Genomic DNA, 15146 nt, shown 5'->3' on the forward strand with positions numbered 1-15146 from the left:
AAGAGCTCAGTGAACACTATTTGACTCTTCTTGACATATATGTCCCTTTTCTGTACTATGCCTGAATTTAAATTATTTTAAACCTAGCTTCCAGATTCAATTTTTGATTTAATATTAAAAAAAAAAAAACATGTTAATTATAAACCTGTTTCTGAATTTATAAAAACGTGCATGGTTTATGACCTCTAACTTTGTGTATTAGATATATCAATTCTGTAAAATATTTTTGTTCTTAATTATCTTATTTTCTAGTAAGGTTTCATCATTATTGTTCTGAATTCCAAGGGAAGATTTTTTTGGGGGGGGTGGTTAAGGAATATCTTAACCCACACATACAGTGAAATCAATTGCAACATTAATCTAGACATGGCAAACTTTACTTTTCTTAAAGTAGAATCAAAGTCTTTAAAAATATTTCAGCTCTCATTCCTGTATAAAATTTAGTTTTAATTTTACTGCTTATTTAATGTTAAAGAGAAAAAGCTGAGAAAGTTCATGGTACAATATACTTTCAGTATAGAAAACTCTTCTGGATAAACAAAAACAATAGTAGATAAGTAATACAGAAGTATACATTAATACATGTATACATTATACATTAGAATAAGTGATATTTATATAAAGAATTAAATGGAAAAATAATTTGACTTACTTTAAATGCCAAAAGAAAAAGTGACCGATCCTTTGATTAGTTAACGCTTTTTTGAGTAAAAATCTCACAAGCAGGTTATCCAAATACTGTTCATATTTTAGTACCTATGTCAGTAAAAACATACATAAAAACAAAGCTACATCAATCAGTGTAAGTTTCTTCATTGCTGAATTTAAAGAAAAAAATTTTTAGGAAGAAAATAGATACTCTTGATGATAAAACTGATTTTTACAAAAGTATAAAACCAGCTAATACAGCATTTTTTGCAAATTGCATGGATTTAAAATAAAACATTATTTTTCTATTTTACATTATTTTACCTGTACTAGCTGAATTAGGTACTGAGAAAGTTTGTCATCTGTTAAATATTTTTCTAAGCACCGAACAGCAAAACCTCGAACCATAGGATCTGGGTAATTGCAGTCCAGAAGCTCCATAGCCTGTTCAGGCTTGATTGGAGGCCAATCTTTTACCAAGCAGTACATCTGTGTATGAGATAATAAATTATATTTAAAAAGCAAAAATAGTTGTGAATGAACCCTCTAAGACATTGTCTTAATTTCTCACTATAAAATTAGATAAAAGCCCCCCTGATGAATTCAGTGCTTAAAATGTTTAATTCTAATTAATTTTTTCAGTGAAAGTTACGTAAACGGTATTTTTCTTTACTACACAGATCTTCCTTGACTTACAATGGGCTCATGTCTTGATAAGCTTATCATATGTTGAAAATAGCTCAATGCATTTAGCACATAATCTACTGAACATCATAGCTTAACTCAGACTACCTTAAACATTCTCAGAACACTTATATTAACCCACAGTTGGGCAAAACCATCTAACACAAAGCCTATTTTATTACGGCTGTATGGGTACCGACTAGTCATAAGGATACTGGTTGTTTACCCTCAGGATCACCTGGCTGCCTGAAGCTGTGGCTCACTACTGCTGCCCAGTATCAGGAGAGACTATTTTACCACATATTGCTAACCTGAGGAAAGATCAAAATACAAAATTTGAAATAGTTTCCACTGAATGCATATCACTTTCTCACTACTGTAAAGTCAAAAAATCTTAAGTTGAACTATGGTAAGTTGAGGACCATCTGTATTATCAATATTAATTAATTTAAAACACAGTCTATTTCATCTCTTACACTTATACAGATTTTCTGAGAGAAAACAATTTGAACGACATACCAAATTTGTGCAACAGTTATTCAGTAATTTCAAACATGCATTTACCTGAGCTACTTCATCTCTAGAGTTCCATTTAACAGACAGAAGCAATTTGGGTAGAATTTCGGGGATAGTTACACAATAGTGTCTATGTGGAAAAGACAAAATAAAAAACATTCTTACATGTTATCCAAAAGACCTAAATGTCTAAATTTTCAACTATGCGATCTCTAAGAAGTTCCAAACATTTTTAAAATTTCTTACCATGACTAGCCTTTCTTAAAATCAAAACAAATCTTTGTTTAACACTATAGCTGCACCTATATATATTTAGAGACAGTTATAAATGGCATGGAAGACAAAAGGAAAATCCAAATGGAGGACAACTACTTAGGAAAAATTATAAATTTACAACATTCTTTACATAGTTTCTATTATTAATCATGAACCATGGGAAGAGTTCCCACTTCTACTGTGGTCAGTGGACAAAACTTACATTTAAATGAACTTTCTGCAGAAATGCACTGCAACTTTATTTAAATAAACCAGTGTACACTTACCAAGCTGTAGGGTAATTTCTTCAAACGTAAAAATAGGGCATTACATTGTTACTTTCAGGAAGCATAAGAAAATATGAAAAATGGAAGGAACTCTTAAAAATGGAAAATATCTAGGCCAACTAAATCAGAATTAAATGGGTCTAAAACTACAGGTACTTTTTGGGGGGGTGGATCTTAAATTTTATTTGAAAACAAAACCAAAAAACCAAATCTAAGAAAAGGTCATGTTACGGATTTAGAATTTTAAAAAAGCCTTTAATCTGTAAGTTTAGTACCAATACACCATGATTTTCTAGAAATACTGATCTACATCTATAATTTAAAAAAGGATAAAGCTTATAATAAAAAAAGTATTAATTATGCTTTATTTACTCTAATAGGTAATGGCAGAAACATGGCAAGATCAAGCCAAAGTCAGTTCTTTCTTGTGAAATAGAAGAAACAGAGACTCTATCTTAACACTTACCTGTGGCTCCACAGAAAATCTTTCTCTTGCTCAGTGATTTCAGATAGAGGATCTCGTGTACAAATTGCTCGGAGCTGTTCTTTATCATTTTCTCTTAATTCATTGTCTCTAGCTAGTCTGTTACTCTGTAAAATAAAGTAATATCTTATATAATTTTCTTTGTCATATTTCCTAACCCTCTCCCTCGATTTATGAGTGATCTGCAAAAAAGGATTAACTTTCAATAAACTTTACATTGATTATTAACTGTTGAAAAAGTTTATTCTCATTATAAGACTTTATTTTCAGGGATAGGGGAGAACTAGTTTAAATTCTTTCATAACCCTTGCCTAAATATATCCTTATAATCACCACAAGGCTTTCCAATTTCAAAAGTAAAAATAAGGGGAAAACAGGAAAAACAAACAAACACACACAACAACCCACTTTAAAATACTGCACGCTGAATTTTGGAAACTAAAATGAAAATACCATAACTTTTGGTGTAATTCCAAGATTCCAAGTAATGTATTTATTCCCTTTAAACACAAATATATAAGCCACATAATGAATAACTATGAACACATTAATATATGATGAAAAACACATGCCATTTAGGATGGATTATACTTATTCCTAATGGCTAAAGATGAAAGCAGACATCCATGCTACTTGGTTTTTATTTAAGAAGTCAAAGTGTCAGTCACTCAGTTGTGTCTGACTCTTTGGATCCTGTGGACTGTAGCCTTCCAGGCTCATCTGTCCACAGAATTCCCCAGGCAAGAATACTGGAGTAGGTAGCCATTTGTTTCTCCAGGGAACCTTCCTGACTCAGGGATTAAACCCAGGTCTTGTCTCCTGCACTGCAGGCAGATTCTTTTATCATTTGAGCCACCAGGGGAGCCCCTGGTTTTTATATATTTAAATATTGTTAATTTATCCAACAGCATAACAAAGTATTACTGACACATATTCGCTCAACAAATGTTTACTACATGGATTGTGTAATTTGGTCCTATTCTTACTGCCTGGCTCAGAAAATAGTAAAACACCCTGTATTAACAGAGACTCTATTATAGTGGAAAATTAAATGAACAAATAAAGCTATTGGAGAGTCAACATAGACAGATGCTGTGAGTGATGTGACAGAGAAGCATGGGGTGGTTACTTTAGACTGAGTGTTCAGAAATGGCCTCTAAGAACATATTAATTTGTTATCCAAATGCCAAGAAAGAACCATCCACACTAAGACCAGGGAAAGATTACCGCAGAAGAAGGAAAGAGTCAAAGTGCCCCATGGACAGAAAGAGTTTGGTGAAGATCAGTGCATCTGAAGTCCAGTAGATGAGGGAGAGGACTGAAAGGAGGTCATAGTCACAGCATGTAAAATTTGCAGGTCAGGGTAAAAGGTTTGGATTTTACTTTTAGTGAAAGTTATTTATAGGATAAATACTGTTATTAATACTTGATTTATCTTTTATAATTTTATTATTCTGGCTGCTCTGGGACAAGTGGGAGACCAGGTAGGAAGCTACTGTAATAGTCTAGGTAAAAGAATAAATACTTAACCTTCAACTCATCAGAAAAAGAAGTCATTAACATTAATCATTTGGGTTCCAATGGACTCTTAGTTCTTTTACTTTTGTTTTTAATATAAAATAATTTAGAGAAGAATAAAATATGGTAAACACAATTTAATAGACATCTTAATAAGAATTTAAACATAGTAAAACCAAATTTATAATCCAAAATGGGCAACATATGTTCAATGCAACAAACTTGCTAATCAACTGTCCTGTGTGAGCCTGAAACATATCCATCTTGTGAATACTGATTCCAGATTTCAAATACATATCTCCTAAGTTCTAGCCTATCATTACTTTTGGTTTTTCTTCTCATACTTGCATTTTCAAAATACAATACTTTTGAAAACTTTGATGACTCATAATTTTGTTGAAGAGAGGATAACCACCTTCTTTGCTTTTTAAGTGCAAAACATTTCTATTTTTTATACTTATAGATATCAGTCAGAATAATCAATCCAAGGAGTTAAAACTTTTCTACATTACTTTTTTCCTTCCAGTTATTTTTATACACAACTGTCTGTAGCATTTAGCTACTTACAAAGTAAATTTTGGTGCACAACATCATAAAAGTTAAAAAGCATACTGGAAAAGATGTGGTGTCCAGGTTTTTTTTATTTTTAAAATTTTTTTTGTGGTCCAGGTTCTTACTAAGACATATCGTGTGATAAAGTCATTCCTGCAGAATGACTAACTTGTGTTAGTCATTTTTTGTCCTTGGAGATACACTGTTCACTCACTGTCTCTTGAGTTTGAGAAAATTCATCTAGGATAGTGTCATCTGATGTTTCACTGAATATGATCAATTTTAACATCATTATTTAAGTCTGGAGTAGTGGTTCTCAACTGGGGTGATTTTGTCCCATCTACCTCCCAGGAACCATTGATAGTGTTGGGACACATAACATTTATGATTGTTACAAGCTGTGGTGGTGATATTACTGACATCTAGTGTGTAGAGGCCAGGGATGCTACTAAACATCCTGTAATGAACAGGACAGTCCCTATAGCAAAGCAATTTTTGACCCCAAATGTCATCAGTGTTAAGGCTGAGAAACTTTGCTTTAAAGCACTATTATCCATTTCTTTGCATTCACACTCTGATTTAATACTTGTGAAATATTTTTCTCTGTCAAGTTTTCTTCTCTTTGTCACTGTGAGTGGAAAGGGAAAAATTCTAAATTATTAACAGTGTTCAACGAAAGCCTAAAAACTAACAAAACAAAAAACTACAAAGATGGTGCTTGCAGACTTCTTTATACATCTGGAAAGATGATGGAAAACATTGAGCATTGCAATAAGACTGAAGGATGATGTAAAAGTGATGATTCACCTCACTATTGTATCATCCTTCTAGTTATTCTATTCTATATTCTTCTATATTTCCATATTATTTTAGCATAGTTGGAATTAATTAATGAATAATGATTAAATAGTAAAATGTCTTAAGATACAAGAAAACTAAGAATCCCATTGTTGTATCTTAGATTTATGAAAGTTTTCAATAGATACAATGGTAATTGAAAGATAGAATCAGTTTTATTCTATTACAAAAATAAAGAGTTTTTCTTTGAAATAAAAAAAAAATTCTCTAGGAAGAAAATGTCATAAAATATCAATCCTTAAAAAACTTAGAACTGCTAAAAAAGGAAACTCAAAAGCTAAAATGGGCTGTGGCAAACTGAGTTCACTGACTAACATATGAATAAAATAGGAAATAAATGAGCTTTCAAGTATGTGACCTAATTCTGTAATTCAGTTAATTTTTAGGTATAACTAATGGGATAGAGTTATGGACATTTTATAGAAATGCTTAATTTCAAAATTAAGGAATCAAGCTTATTATCCTGTTTATCTAAGTTAGAATGGTTAAGAGTAAAAGACTTAATACTTATTTAACAGTGATACTGGATAACTTAAACTCCTTAAACCTTTTCTTTTCTGGTAAAATAAGAGTTAAAATAGCACCTACCCTCATTGAGACTACTTTTAAGATTAAATGAGGTAATATGTGAAAAGTAATTGGAATGGCATTTAGTATATATTAAGCACTTAATACATGTTAAATATATTCAAGGAATTAAACGTACAAAGTAGTGGTTACATTTTTCAAGCAAGAGAATCCCTTTTTTAATATCAAAAAAGCTAATTGTACTTTTAGTAAATGACAGAATTCAGAAATGATTTTAAATTAATTTCTACTTAACAAAACATTTTGTACATAGCTTTGAAAGTACACAGCCAGGAAGATTACTATCACTATTATTATTATTCCATTTACAAAAATTTGATAAACTCCTTACTGAGAACACAACTATTAATAATAAAGTTAAACTAATAAAGTTTCTAAGTGTAGGATTCCAGACTGCCTCTGGGTGCACTATTACTGGGGGCAGGCATGTTTCAGGACCCACATTCATTGAATGGTCTATCTATAATCTTTAGGCCAAAGAAAAAGGTGACAAATTAGGAACCTGGGAAAAGAGACAGCAAAGAACAAAAATATTCTCTCAGTACTGACACTTTTGCCTTGAAAAATAAGGGAGAGTTTATGATCCTTGAACCCAGTTACATTCTGGTTCTAAAACTACAGCCAAGATCAGACAAACAGATCAATATTTAAACTCCATTTTATATATACTGTTTTCTAGCAGAGACTATGTTGTTATTATTGTTGTTTAGCTGCTAAGCCATGTCCAACTCCTTTGCAGCCCCATGGACTATAGCCCACCAGGCTCCTTTATCCATGGGATTTCCTAGGCAAGAAAACTGGAGTGAATTGCCATCTCCTTCTCCAGGGATCTTCCCAACCCAGAGATCGAACTTGCATCTCCTGCACTGGCATTTGAGTGCTTTACTACTGAGCAACCAGGGAAGTCCGGTATAGACTATTGTGATATGCTATTTCCTCTGCTTCTAGGCCCAGTTAACAACACACATACACCTTGGTTTCAAGTTCAAAGTTACTATCCCAGAGAGGTCTCTCCTGCGCCCAAGGTACACTATCCTTTCTCCCCAAACAGTTCGTTATTCTTGACACACTATTATTTCCTTTATGGCACTCAGCATAATTTGTAATCTTATATTTCTGCTTTTACCAGTCTCAGGCCTATTTTAACCAGCACACTGTATAAACAGTAGAGGTCTCTTTAGGTCACAAGTTTATTACCTGGTACCTACTGTGTCAAGATCAAGTAGAAATGGAAACAATACATGGAAAAAATGTACAAGAAAGATCTTAATGAACCAGATAACTACAATGGTGTGATCTGTCACCCACAGCCAGACATTCTGGAGTGTGAAGTCAAGTGGACCTTATGAAGCACTGCGGTCAATAAAACTAGTGAATGGGATGGCCTTACAAATAGCTGTGAAAAGAAGAGAAGCAAAAGGCAAAGGAAAAAAGGAAAGATACACCCATTTGAATGCAGAGTTCCAAAGAATAGTAAGGAGAGATAAGAAAGCTTTCCTCAGTGATCAGTGCAAAGAAATAGAGGAAAACAACAGAATAGGAAAGATTAGAGATCTCTTCAAGAAAATTAGAGATACCAAGAGAACATGTCATGCAAAGATGGGCACAATAAAGGACAGAAATGGTAGGGACCTAAAAGAAGCAGAAGGAATACTAAGAAGAGGTGGCAAGAATACACAGAAGAACTATACATAAAAGATCTTCACAACCCACATAATCATGATGGTGTGATCACTCACCTAGAGCCAGACATCCTGGAATGTGAAGTAAGTGGGCCTTAGGAAGCATCACTACAAACAAAGCTAGTGGAGGTGATGGAATTCCAGTTGAGCTTTTTCAAATTCTGAAAGATGATGCTGTGAAAGTGCTGCACTCAATTTGCCAGCAAATTTGGAAAACTCAGCAGTGGCCACAAGACTGGAAAAGGTCAGTTTTCATTCCAACCCCAAAGAAAGGCAATGCCAAAGAATGCTCAAACTACCAAACAATTGCACTCATCTCACATGCTAGTAAAGTAATGCTCAAGATTCTCCAAGCCAGGCTTCAACAGTACATGAACTGTGAACTTCCAGATGTTCAAGCTGGATTTAGAAAAGGCAGAGGAACCAGAGATCAAATTGCCAACATCTGTTGGATCATCGAAAAAGCAACAGAGTTCCAGAAAAACATCTACTTCTGCTTTATTGACCATGCCAAAGCCGCTGACTGTGTGGATCACAACAAACTGTGGAAAATTCTTCAAGAGATGGGAATACCAGACCACCTGACCTGCCTCTTGAGAAATCTGTATGCAGGTCAGGAAGCAACAGTTAGAACTGGACATGGAACAACAGACTGGTTCCAAATAGGGAAAGGAGTACGTCAAGGCTGTATATTGTCACCCTGTTTATTTAACTTATATGCAGAGTACATCATGAGAAACACTGGGCTGGATGAAGCACAAGCTGGAATCAAGATTGCTGGGAGAAATATCAATAACCTCAGATATGCAGATGACACCACCCTTATGGCAGAAAGTGAAGAAGAACTAAAGAGCCTCTTGATAAAAGTGAAAGAGGAGAGTGAAAAAGTGGGCTTAAAGCTCAACATTCAGAAAACTAAGATGATGGCATCTGGTCCCATCACTTCATGGCAAATAGATGGGGCAACAATGCAAACAGTGACAGACATTATTTTTGGGGGCTCCAAAATCACTGCAGATGGTGACTGCAGCCATGAAACTAAGATGCTTGCTCCTTGGAAGAAAAGTTATGACAAACTTAAGACAGTGTGTTGAAAAGTGGAGACATCACTCTGCTGACAAAGTTCTGTCTAGTCAAGGCTATAGTCTTCCTAGTGGTCATGTACGGTTGTGAGAGCTGGACCGTAAAGAAGGCAGAGCACCAAAGAATTATGCCTTCAAACTGTTGTGCTGGAAAAGATCCTGAGAGTCCCTTGGACGGTAATGTGATCAAACCAGTCAATCTTAAGGAAATCAACCCTGAAAACTCATTGGAAGGACTGATGCTGAAGATAAAGCCCTAGCATTTTGGTCACCTGATGTGAAGATACGACTAATTGGAAAAATCCCTGATGATGGGAAAGATTGAGGGCAGAAGGAGAAGAGGGCATCAGAGGATAGGATGGCTGGATAGCATCATCGATGCAAGGGACTTGAACTTGGGCAAGCTTCAGGAGAAGGTGAGGGACAGGGAGACCTGGCATGCTGCAGTCTATGCAGTCATAAAGAATCAGACATGGTTGGGTGACTGAACAACAACCTACTGTATAGTAAATATATATGTGTAGTCAATATTAAATAAAATATTTGTTAAATGAGGCAGGCTAAACTAAGAAGCAGACTGCAGAAAAAATATTAGCATACAGGATTGTATTCTATTGCAATACTGTTCTAGAGCCTGTAATACTGATGCCAGTGTAACTACAACACATGAAACCTTTTCCGTTCAAAGAGTAAAAGTAGGTATGCAAATGCACTGATTATGACTGATACTTAAGGAAAACTCTGTGATTTGCCTTACCAGTCCTGCATGGGAATAACTAAATCCTGCTTCACGGGATACAGACCAATTGGCATGCTCTTCAATCACTGACATATCTGGAAACTTTACCACACTGCTGAACCAGTCAAACTCCAACTCTAAACATGGAGTTTCCTAAGAAATGGAACAAAAGTTATTATACATATTATACTTGACTATCACACACATAAAAAAGAAAAAAAATCTAATTTATGATAATAAAAAGCTTACTTTATTTGGATTTGATCCAGTAACACCAATAGGGTTCAGCAAATCTTCTAGTCCATGAGGTACTGGCCAAAGATTCAAAGCCATTTTTCCAGATACTAGAGTATCTGTGTAATCAAACAAGTTTATATTTCCCCAGGCCAATGGACAGTGTTCCTTAAGAAACAGAAAAATGTTCACTATTCTGTAGATTAAATTATAAAACACATTTCAAAATACTTTTCTTTGCCAGAAAGGAGAATTCAACAACTGCCTTTTAAATTGTATCTATAACAAGTCACATTAATTTTTTTCCAAGTGTAGTTTCATTTTCCCCATTTGAAAGTACACATATTTTTAAAATTATAAATGGGAAATATGAATCAAAGCAAGCAAGACATATTTACGTGTAGTCACTGTGCACATTAAAAGTTTTATCAGTATGAACTGAGGACATATTCATCATAAAATAAATTCTGGAAGCTCTACTAAGTTATTCTTTAAATCAATATATTATTTTTAAATGTTTGATTTATTAATTTTTAGGTAAGGGAAAAAATATCCATTTCTTGAAAAATTCAATCAGCAGTATATTCAGGGGTTTTTAGGAGTGAATATTACCATTCTTTCTGATACTTTACCTCTTTAGCACCCTTTCGGCCTTTAACAGAACAAATGGAAAGGCAAAGTCGAGCAGCACGAGGAAGATCAGGAATGTATATATCGTAATTCAGCCATTCATTCCACCTAAGAACAATTTTAAAGAAAAAAAGAATTTACCAAAAAAGACTTTATCCAGACTATATAAATGATTCCTATAAATCACTAAAAGAAAGATAAATCAAAGGAAAACCAGCTCAGAGACTGACTGGAACAGAAACTTTACAAGATCAAATCTAAATGGCTAATAGACATGAAAGAGTAGTCAGTATCATCTGTCATCCAGAAAATGCAAAAATAAAAAGATAACACTATAAAAGAGAATGGCTAAAACGATAAAGACTGATGATACTAAGGGGTGGTAAGGATGTGCATTAACAGGAAATCTCATACATGCTAGGGGAGGTGTAATTTGTACAACCAATTTGGAAACCATAATCTACTAAAACTGATCCATAACTTGGCCCCATTTCTAGGTATAAAACCACACAAATGTATGCAATCCTGAACAGAATGCTAACAGAATTATATATAGTATCTCCAAACTTCAAAAAAAATCCAAATGTCTAACAGTAAATAGATAAATGGTAGTATGGTCATATAATGGCATACTGTATATCAATGGAAATGAACACTAGTTATTTACAATATAACATAATATTGACTGTAAGAAGCCAGGAACAAAAGAATATCAACTCCTTGAGTCCATTTATATAAAATTTAGAAACAACCAAAACTAACAGCATTACAACAGTTACCTCTGGGGAGGAGAGAAGATTAATGGATTGGGAAGGAGTTGAGGAGGAGTTTTTGGAATGCGGGTAAATGTTCTAATTCTTGACCAGCATAGTGGTTATATAGGTATTCATGTTGTGATAATTCACTGAACTATACAATCATGATTTGTATAATTTTATGCATTTGTGCTATACTTTGGTAAAAATGAAAAACAAATTCACTTATAGAAAATGGAAATAGAAAAAGGAAACTAACTTATTGGTTGTTACATGTGAAATTATGTCTATATTTGGTATACATACTTATAAAGAACCAAATACAATAAGTAGTTCTTTTTTTTTTTAATTAAAAAACAGTAATGGCTAAAAATATGAATTCAGAAGTCACACTGGAGTAAAATCTTGTTTCTACTATTTTACTAAATGTGTAACCCTTGCTTTGTCTGTTTTCTCATCTGTGAAGTGGGACTAATAACAGCACCAACTCTCATACAGCTGTTGTAAAAATTAAATGAGATAACATAAAGAAATTAGAACAGTAATTAGTCCATATTAAAAGCTCAAGTGTCCATTTACACAGAGAAGACTTACATTTAAAATGGGGAAACTGAGCTAGAAGGAAATCTAAAGGGAAAGCAAACAACAAATGCAGGGAAAAGAAATACTGTAAGCTTTGTTAAGTTCATAGTAATTCAAGAAAAATTAGATGGTGTATCTCAAACATACCTAGTGCTTTTTACGACACTGAAACCTTCTGAATTGCTCATAATTAATGAAAAATTTTCTGCACACTTTTTAAGAGAGCTGTCTTATTATGTATTATAGTTGTTCAGTACTGTGCTAACCAACTAAAGCATATTCTTTTCTTCTTCTAAAGTCCACACAAACACGCACCACCCAATTAAGTTCTTTAGTTTTAAGCAATCGTTTTATATATACATATATTCCAAATTTATTCTGATTTTGGGAGATAACTGGTAACATTTATATGGAAATCATAAAGTATCTAATTTATTTAGCATATAGAAAGCACAAATTTGGAAAAATCATTTAATCTCAGTAAGAATTTTTAAGATTCTATCTTTCTAATAACTTCATATATTTTTATCTCTGATTTTTAAGTACAGAAAAGCTCCACAATTTACTTAAGTCTTTATACTACTTCCATAGGGATTTTACCTTATAGATATTCTTAAAGAAAAGATAATAAAACAGAAATCCTTTCTAAATAGCTACTTTAATATATTAAATTTTGACATTTTGATCTTATATCATTAAATAAATTTACCTTTTACTTTTCTAAAGTCTGTTTATTTTTGTTACTTGAAAGAATTAAGATAAATCTATCTAACAATATTTTGGGGTCTTTCCTTGGGCTTATTGAACCCCTTAGGTTGTTGGTTTTATAGTTTTCACCAAAATTTAGAAATTTCTGGCTATTATTTCCTCAAATACTGTTTTTATGCTCCTTGCAAAAGCACCCACTTAACCTGTGACAGATATGCTGTACGAATGGGAAACAAACTTTTGTTGGTCTAACAAAAATTTTAAAAGATTCTGAATTTGTTTATTGCCACAGCGTAACTTCTAACCTGCTTTCTGACCTACAATGGTTCAGGCAGGATGGCAATTATATTCCTTCTTCCTGGTAGAGAAGGCTACCATCTCTCTGAACTCTACCTATGGTCTAGGAGGGTGGCACCTCTAGCAATGACAAGACCAGAACTTTTCCCTGACTTTTCTAGAACTCAGTCTGAACTCATTATGAAACTTACTTCTGAAAGATCCATTAGTTAGCTCTACTGCTAGTCTAAAAAGTCTACTTTAACATTTAAAGCCAATTTGAGTTATCTTAAAATACTACTATATTCAGGAATAAACTTTTATTCCCCAATGATTCTATAAACAAAGGCAAAGAAATGGCAAGATGGAAAGTTGCTGAATTATACTACCGTTTTTATTTCTTCATTTTATCTAGGCGGTAATCATTTTTAAACATTTCCAATAACTCCTCCTCCCACTAAGAAATTGGTTTGTTCCCCAAAATTCTTTACTTGAATGTGATAAACATGTATTCTTGGGAGTGTTGTAAAGGAAACTGCCTCAGAGTAGTATAGCTCTGAAGTTATTTGCCAACTCTCACCTCTTAATGGAAATGGAGTTTAAAAAGGAATAAAATGCAAGGTTTTTAGACCTACTGTAAGGAATCATCAGCACAAAACTATAACCACATTCTGTTTTCTCCTCGACACAACGAAAGAGAGAATCAGAAAAACTGTTCCAGTTAACATTTTAGAGAATATAAATAAAGTGATCCCGAATGAAGATACTTATTTGATGGAATGTCCTTATGTTCTATATTAAATGTCTTGGAATTATATATGACTTGCATAAAACTAATAATGTAAAATACGCTACTTCTATTTATTATACTGTTAAACACTAATATGACTTTTGAAAATATAAATTCATATACTTCCTTACCTGGGATTGGAACAAGGTACTCTTTGAGTGTTCACATTATCACATAAGGGTTCTCCTCCATGGTAGATACCTGTTCGAACATAAATCTAAGGGGAAAAAAAGTTATGTGTATACACATACATATACGCATACACATACTAGACAGTCTAAGACCAATATTAAACATTATCAAAACAACTTAACTGATATGAATGAGAGAATCAACTAAAAGTTTTTGTTCAGATGTAGCTTTTCTGATCTCTTTTTCTTCCCATATATAGTAAATTAATAAATGATGTACATTTTTCACCAATATGTTGCTGTCTTCAACGCAGGCCCACAATCCCTTTTTAGGCCAGTTATGTAATTCAGTTTTACAAATTTCAGAACGATAAACTGGTACATATACTAAATATTACTTAGTACTCTTAGCAGTTAGAGCAGCACTTCATAGAGAAATTATTAATATTTTTACAACAAAACATACGGATATTTACACTAAGTGGGATAAAGATTATAAAAAACCTTGCTTCAGACTAGGTCAGGTTTTCCTGCCAAATGAATTCTATAAAAGTTTGGTTTTAAGAGCTTAGAATTACAGATATTAGAATTATTAGAATTGCAGAAAAGGACTACAAACTAAGGTAGATGTTTTCTAGCCAACTGAAAACGTACTGCAGGTCAACAGATTATGATATAGTTCAATAAAAAAGATTTATATAAAATAATTCATATCAATTATAAACAGCAACACTTGACCTTACCTTGTCAATGTCTCGAATATTTACATTCACATAGGTTGCACAAAGAATTTTTATTCTGAGTGCACTATTTATAACCCAAAGGGATTTTGTAGATGTTTCTCCATTCATATATGGCGTAGCTGTGGAGATGCGTCTGGAATATGATGGCATTGTAAAACAGTCCATTGGCAGTTGAGAATAGAGGCTTTCTTTAGCCATCAGCATCAAATTGGGCATCCTCCCAAGCATTATACAGCTTCTTATATACTGTAAGAGATTAAGGTGGGAGGGGAGAAGCCATTTCTTGTAAGGTTTCATTTTAAAAGCCAAATGCAAAGAGTATTATGAGATAATTTACATACTAATCTGCAAAGGTGATTAAACAAATCAAACATTATAGATTTTTTTTTTTAGCAGTTGCTATA

General features: G+C 33.3%; 1 protein-coding gene across 2 annotated transcripts in view; it reads right to left on the reverse strand.

Annotated features, from left to right (window-relative positions):
• The window catches only part of PIK3CA (phosphatidylinositol-4,5-bisphosphate 3-kinase catalytic subunit alpha), a 92639-nt gene that overhangs the window by 17230 nt on the left and 60263 nt on the right, over positions 1–15146 (reverse strand). For both annotated transcript variants that reach the window (XM_070791589.1, XM_070791592.1), the window contains 9 exons: positions 14743–14988; positions 14000–14085; positions 10760–10865; positions 10143–10295; positions 9912–10046; positions 2857–2981; positions 1897–1978; positions 973–1137; positions 653–756 (listed from right to left, as the gene is read on the reverse strand). In XM_070791589.1, the coding sequence (XP_070647690.1) occupies positions 653–756; positions 973–1137; positions 1897–1978; positions 2857–2981; positions 9912–10046; positions 10143–10295; positions 10760–10865; positions 14000–14085; positions 14743–14988 (1202 nt within the window). The remainder of the gene's footprint in view (positions 1–652; positions 757–972; positions 1138–1896; positions 1979–2856; positions 2982–9911; positions 10047–10142; positions 10296–10759; positions 10866–13999; positions 14086–14742; positions 14989–15146) is intronic.

The sequence above is a fragment of the Bos indicus genome, chromosome 1 (assembly GCF_029378745.1).
Source record: "Bos indicus isolate NIAB-ARS_2022 breed Sahiwal x Tharparkar chromosome 1, NIAB-ARS_B.indTharparkar_mat_pri_1.0, whole genome shotgun sequence".
NCBI lineage: Eukaryota > Metazoa > Chordata > Mammalia > Artiodactyla > Bovidae > Bos > Bos indicus.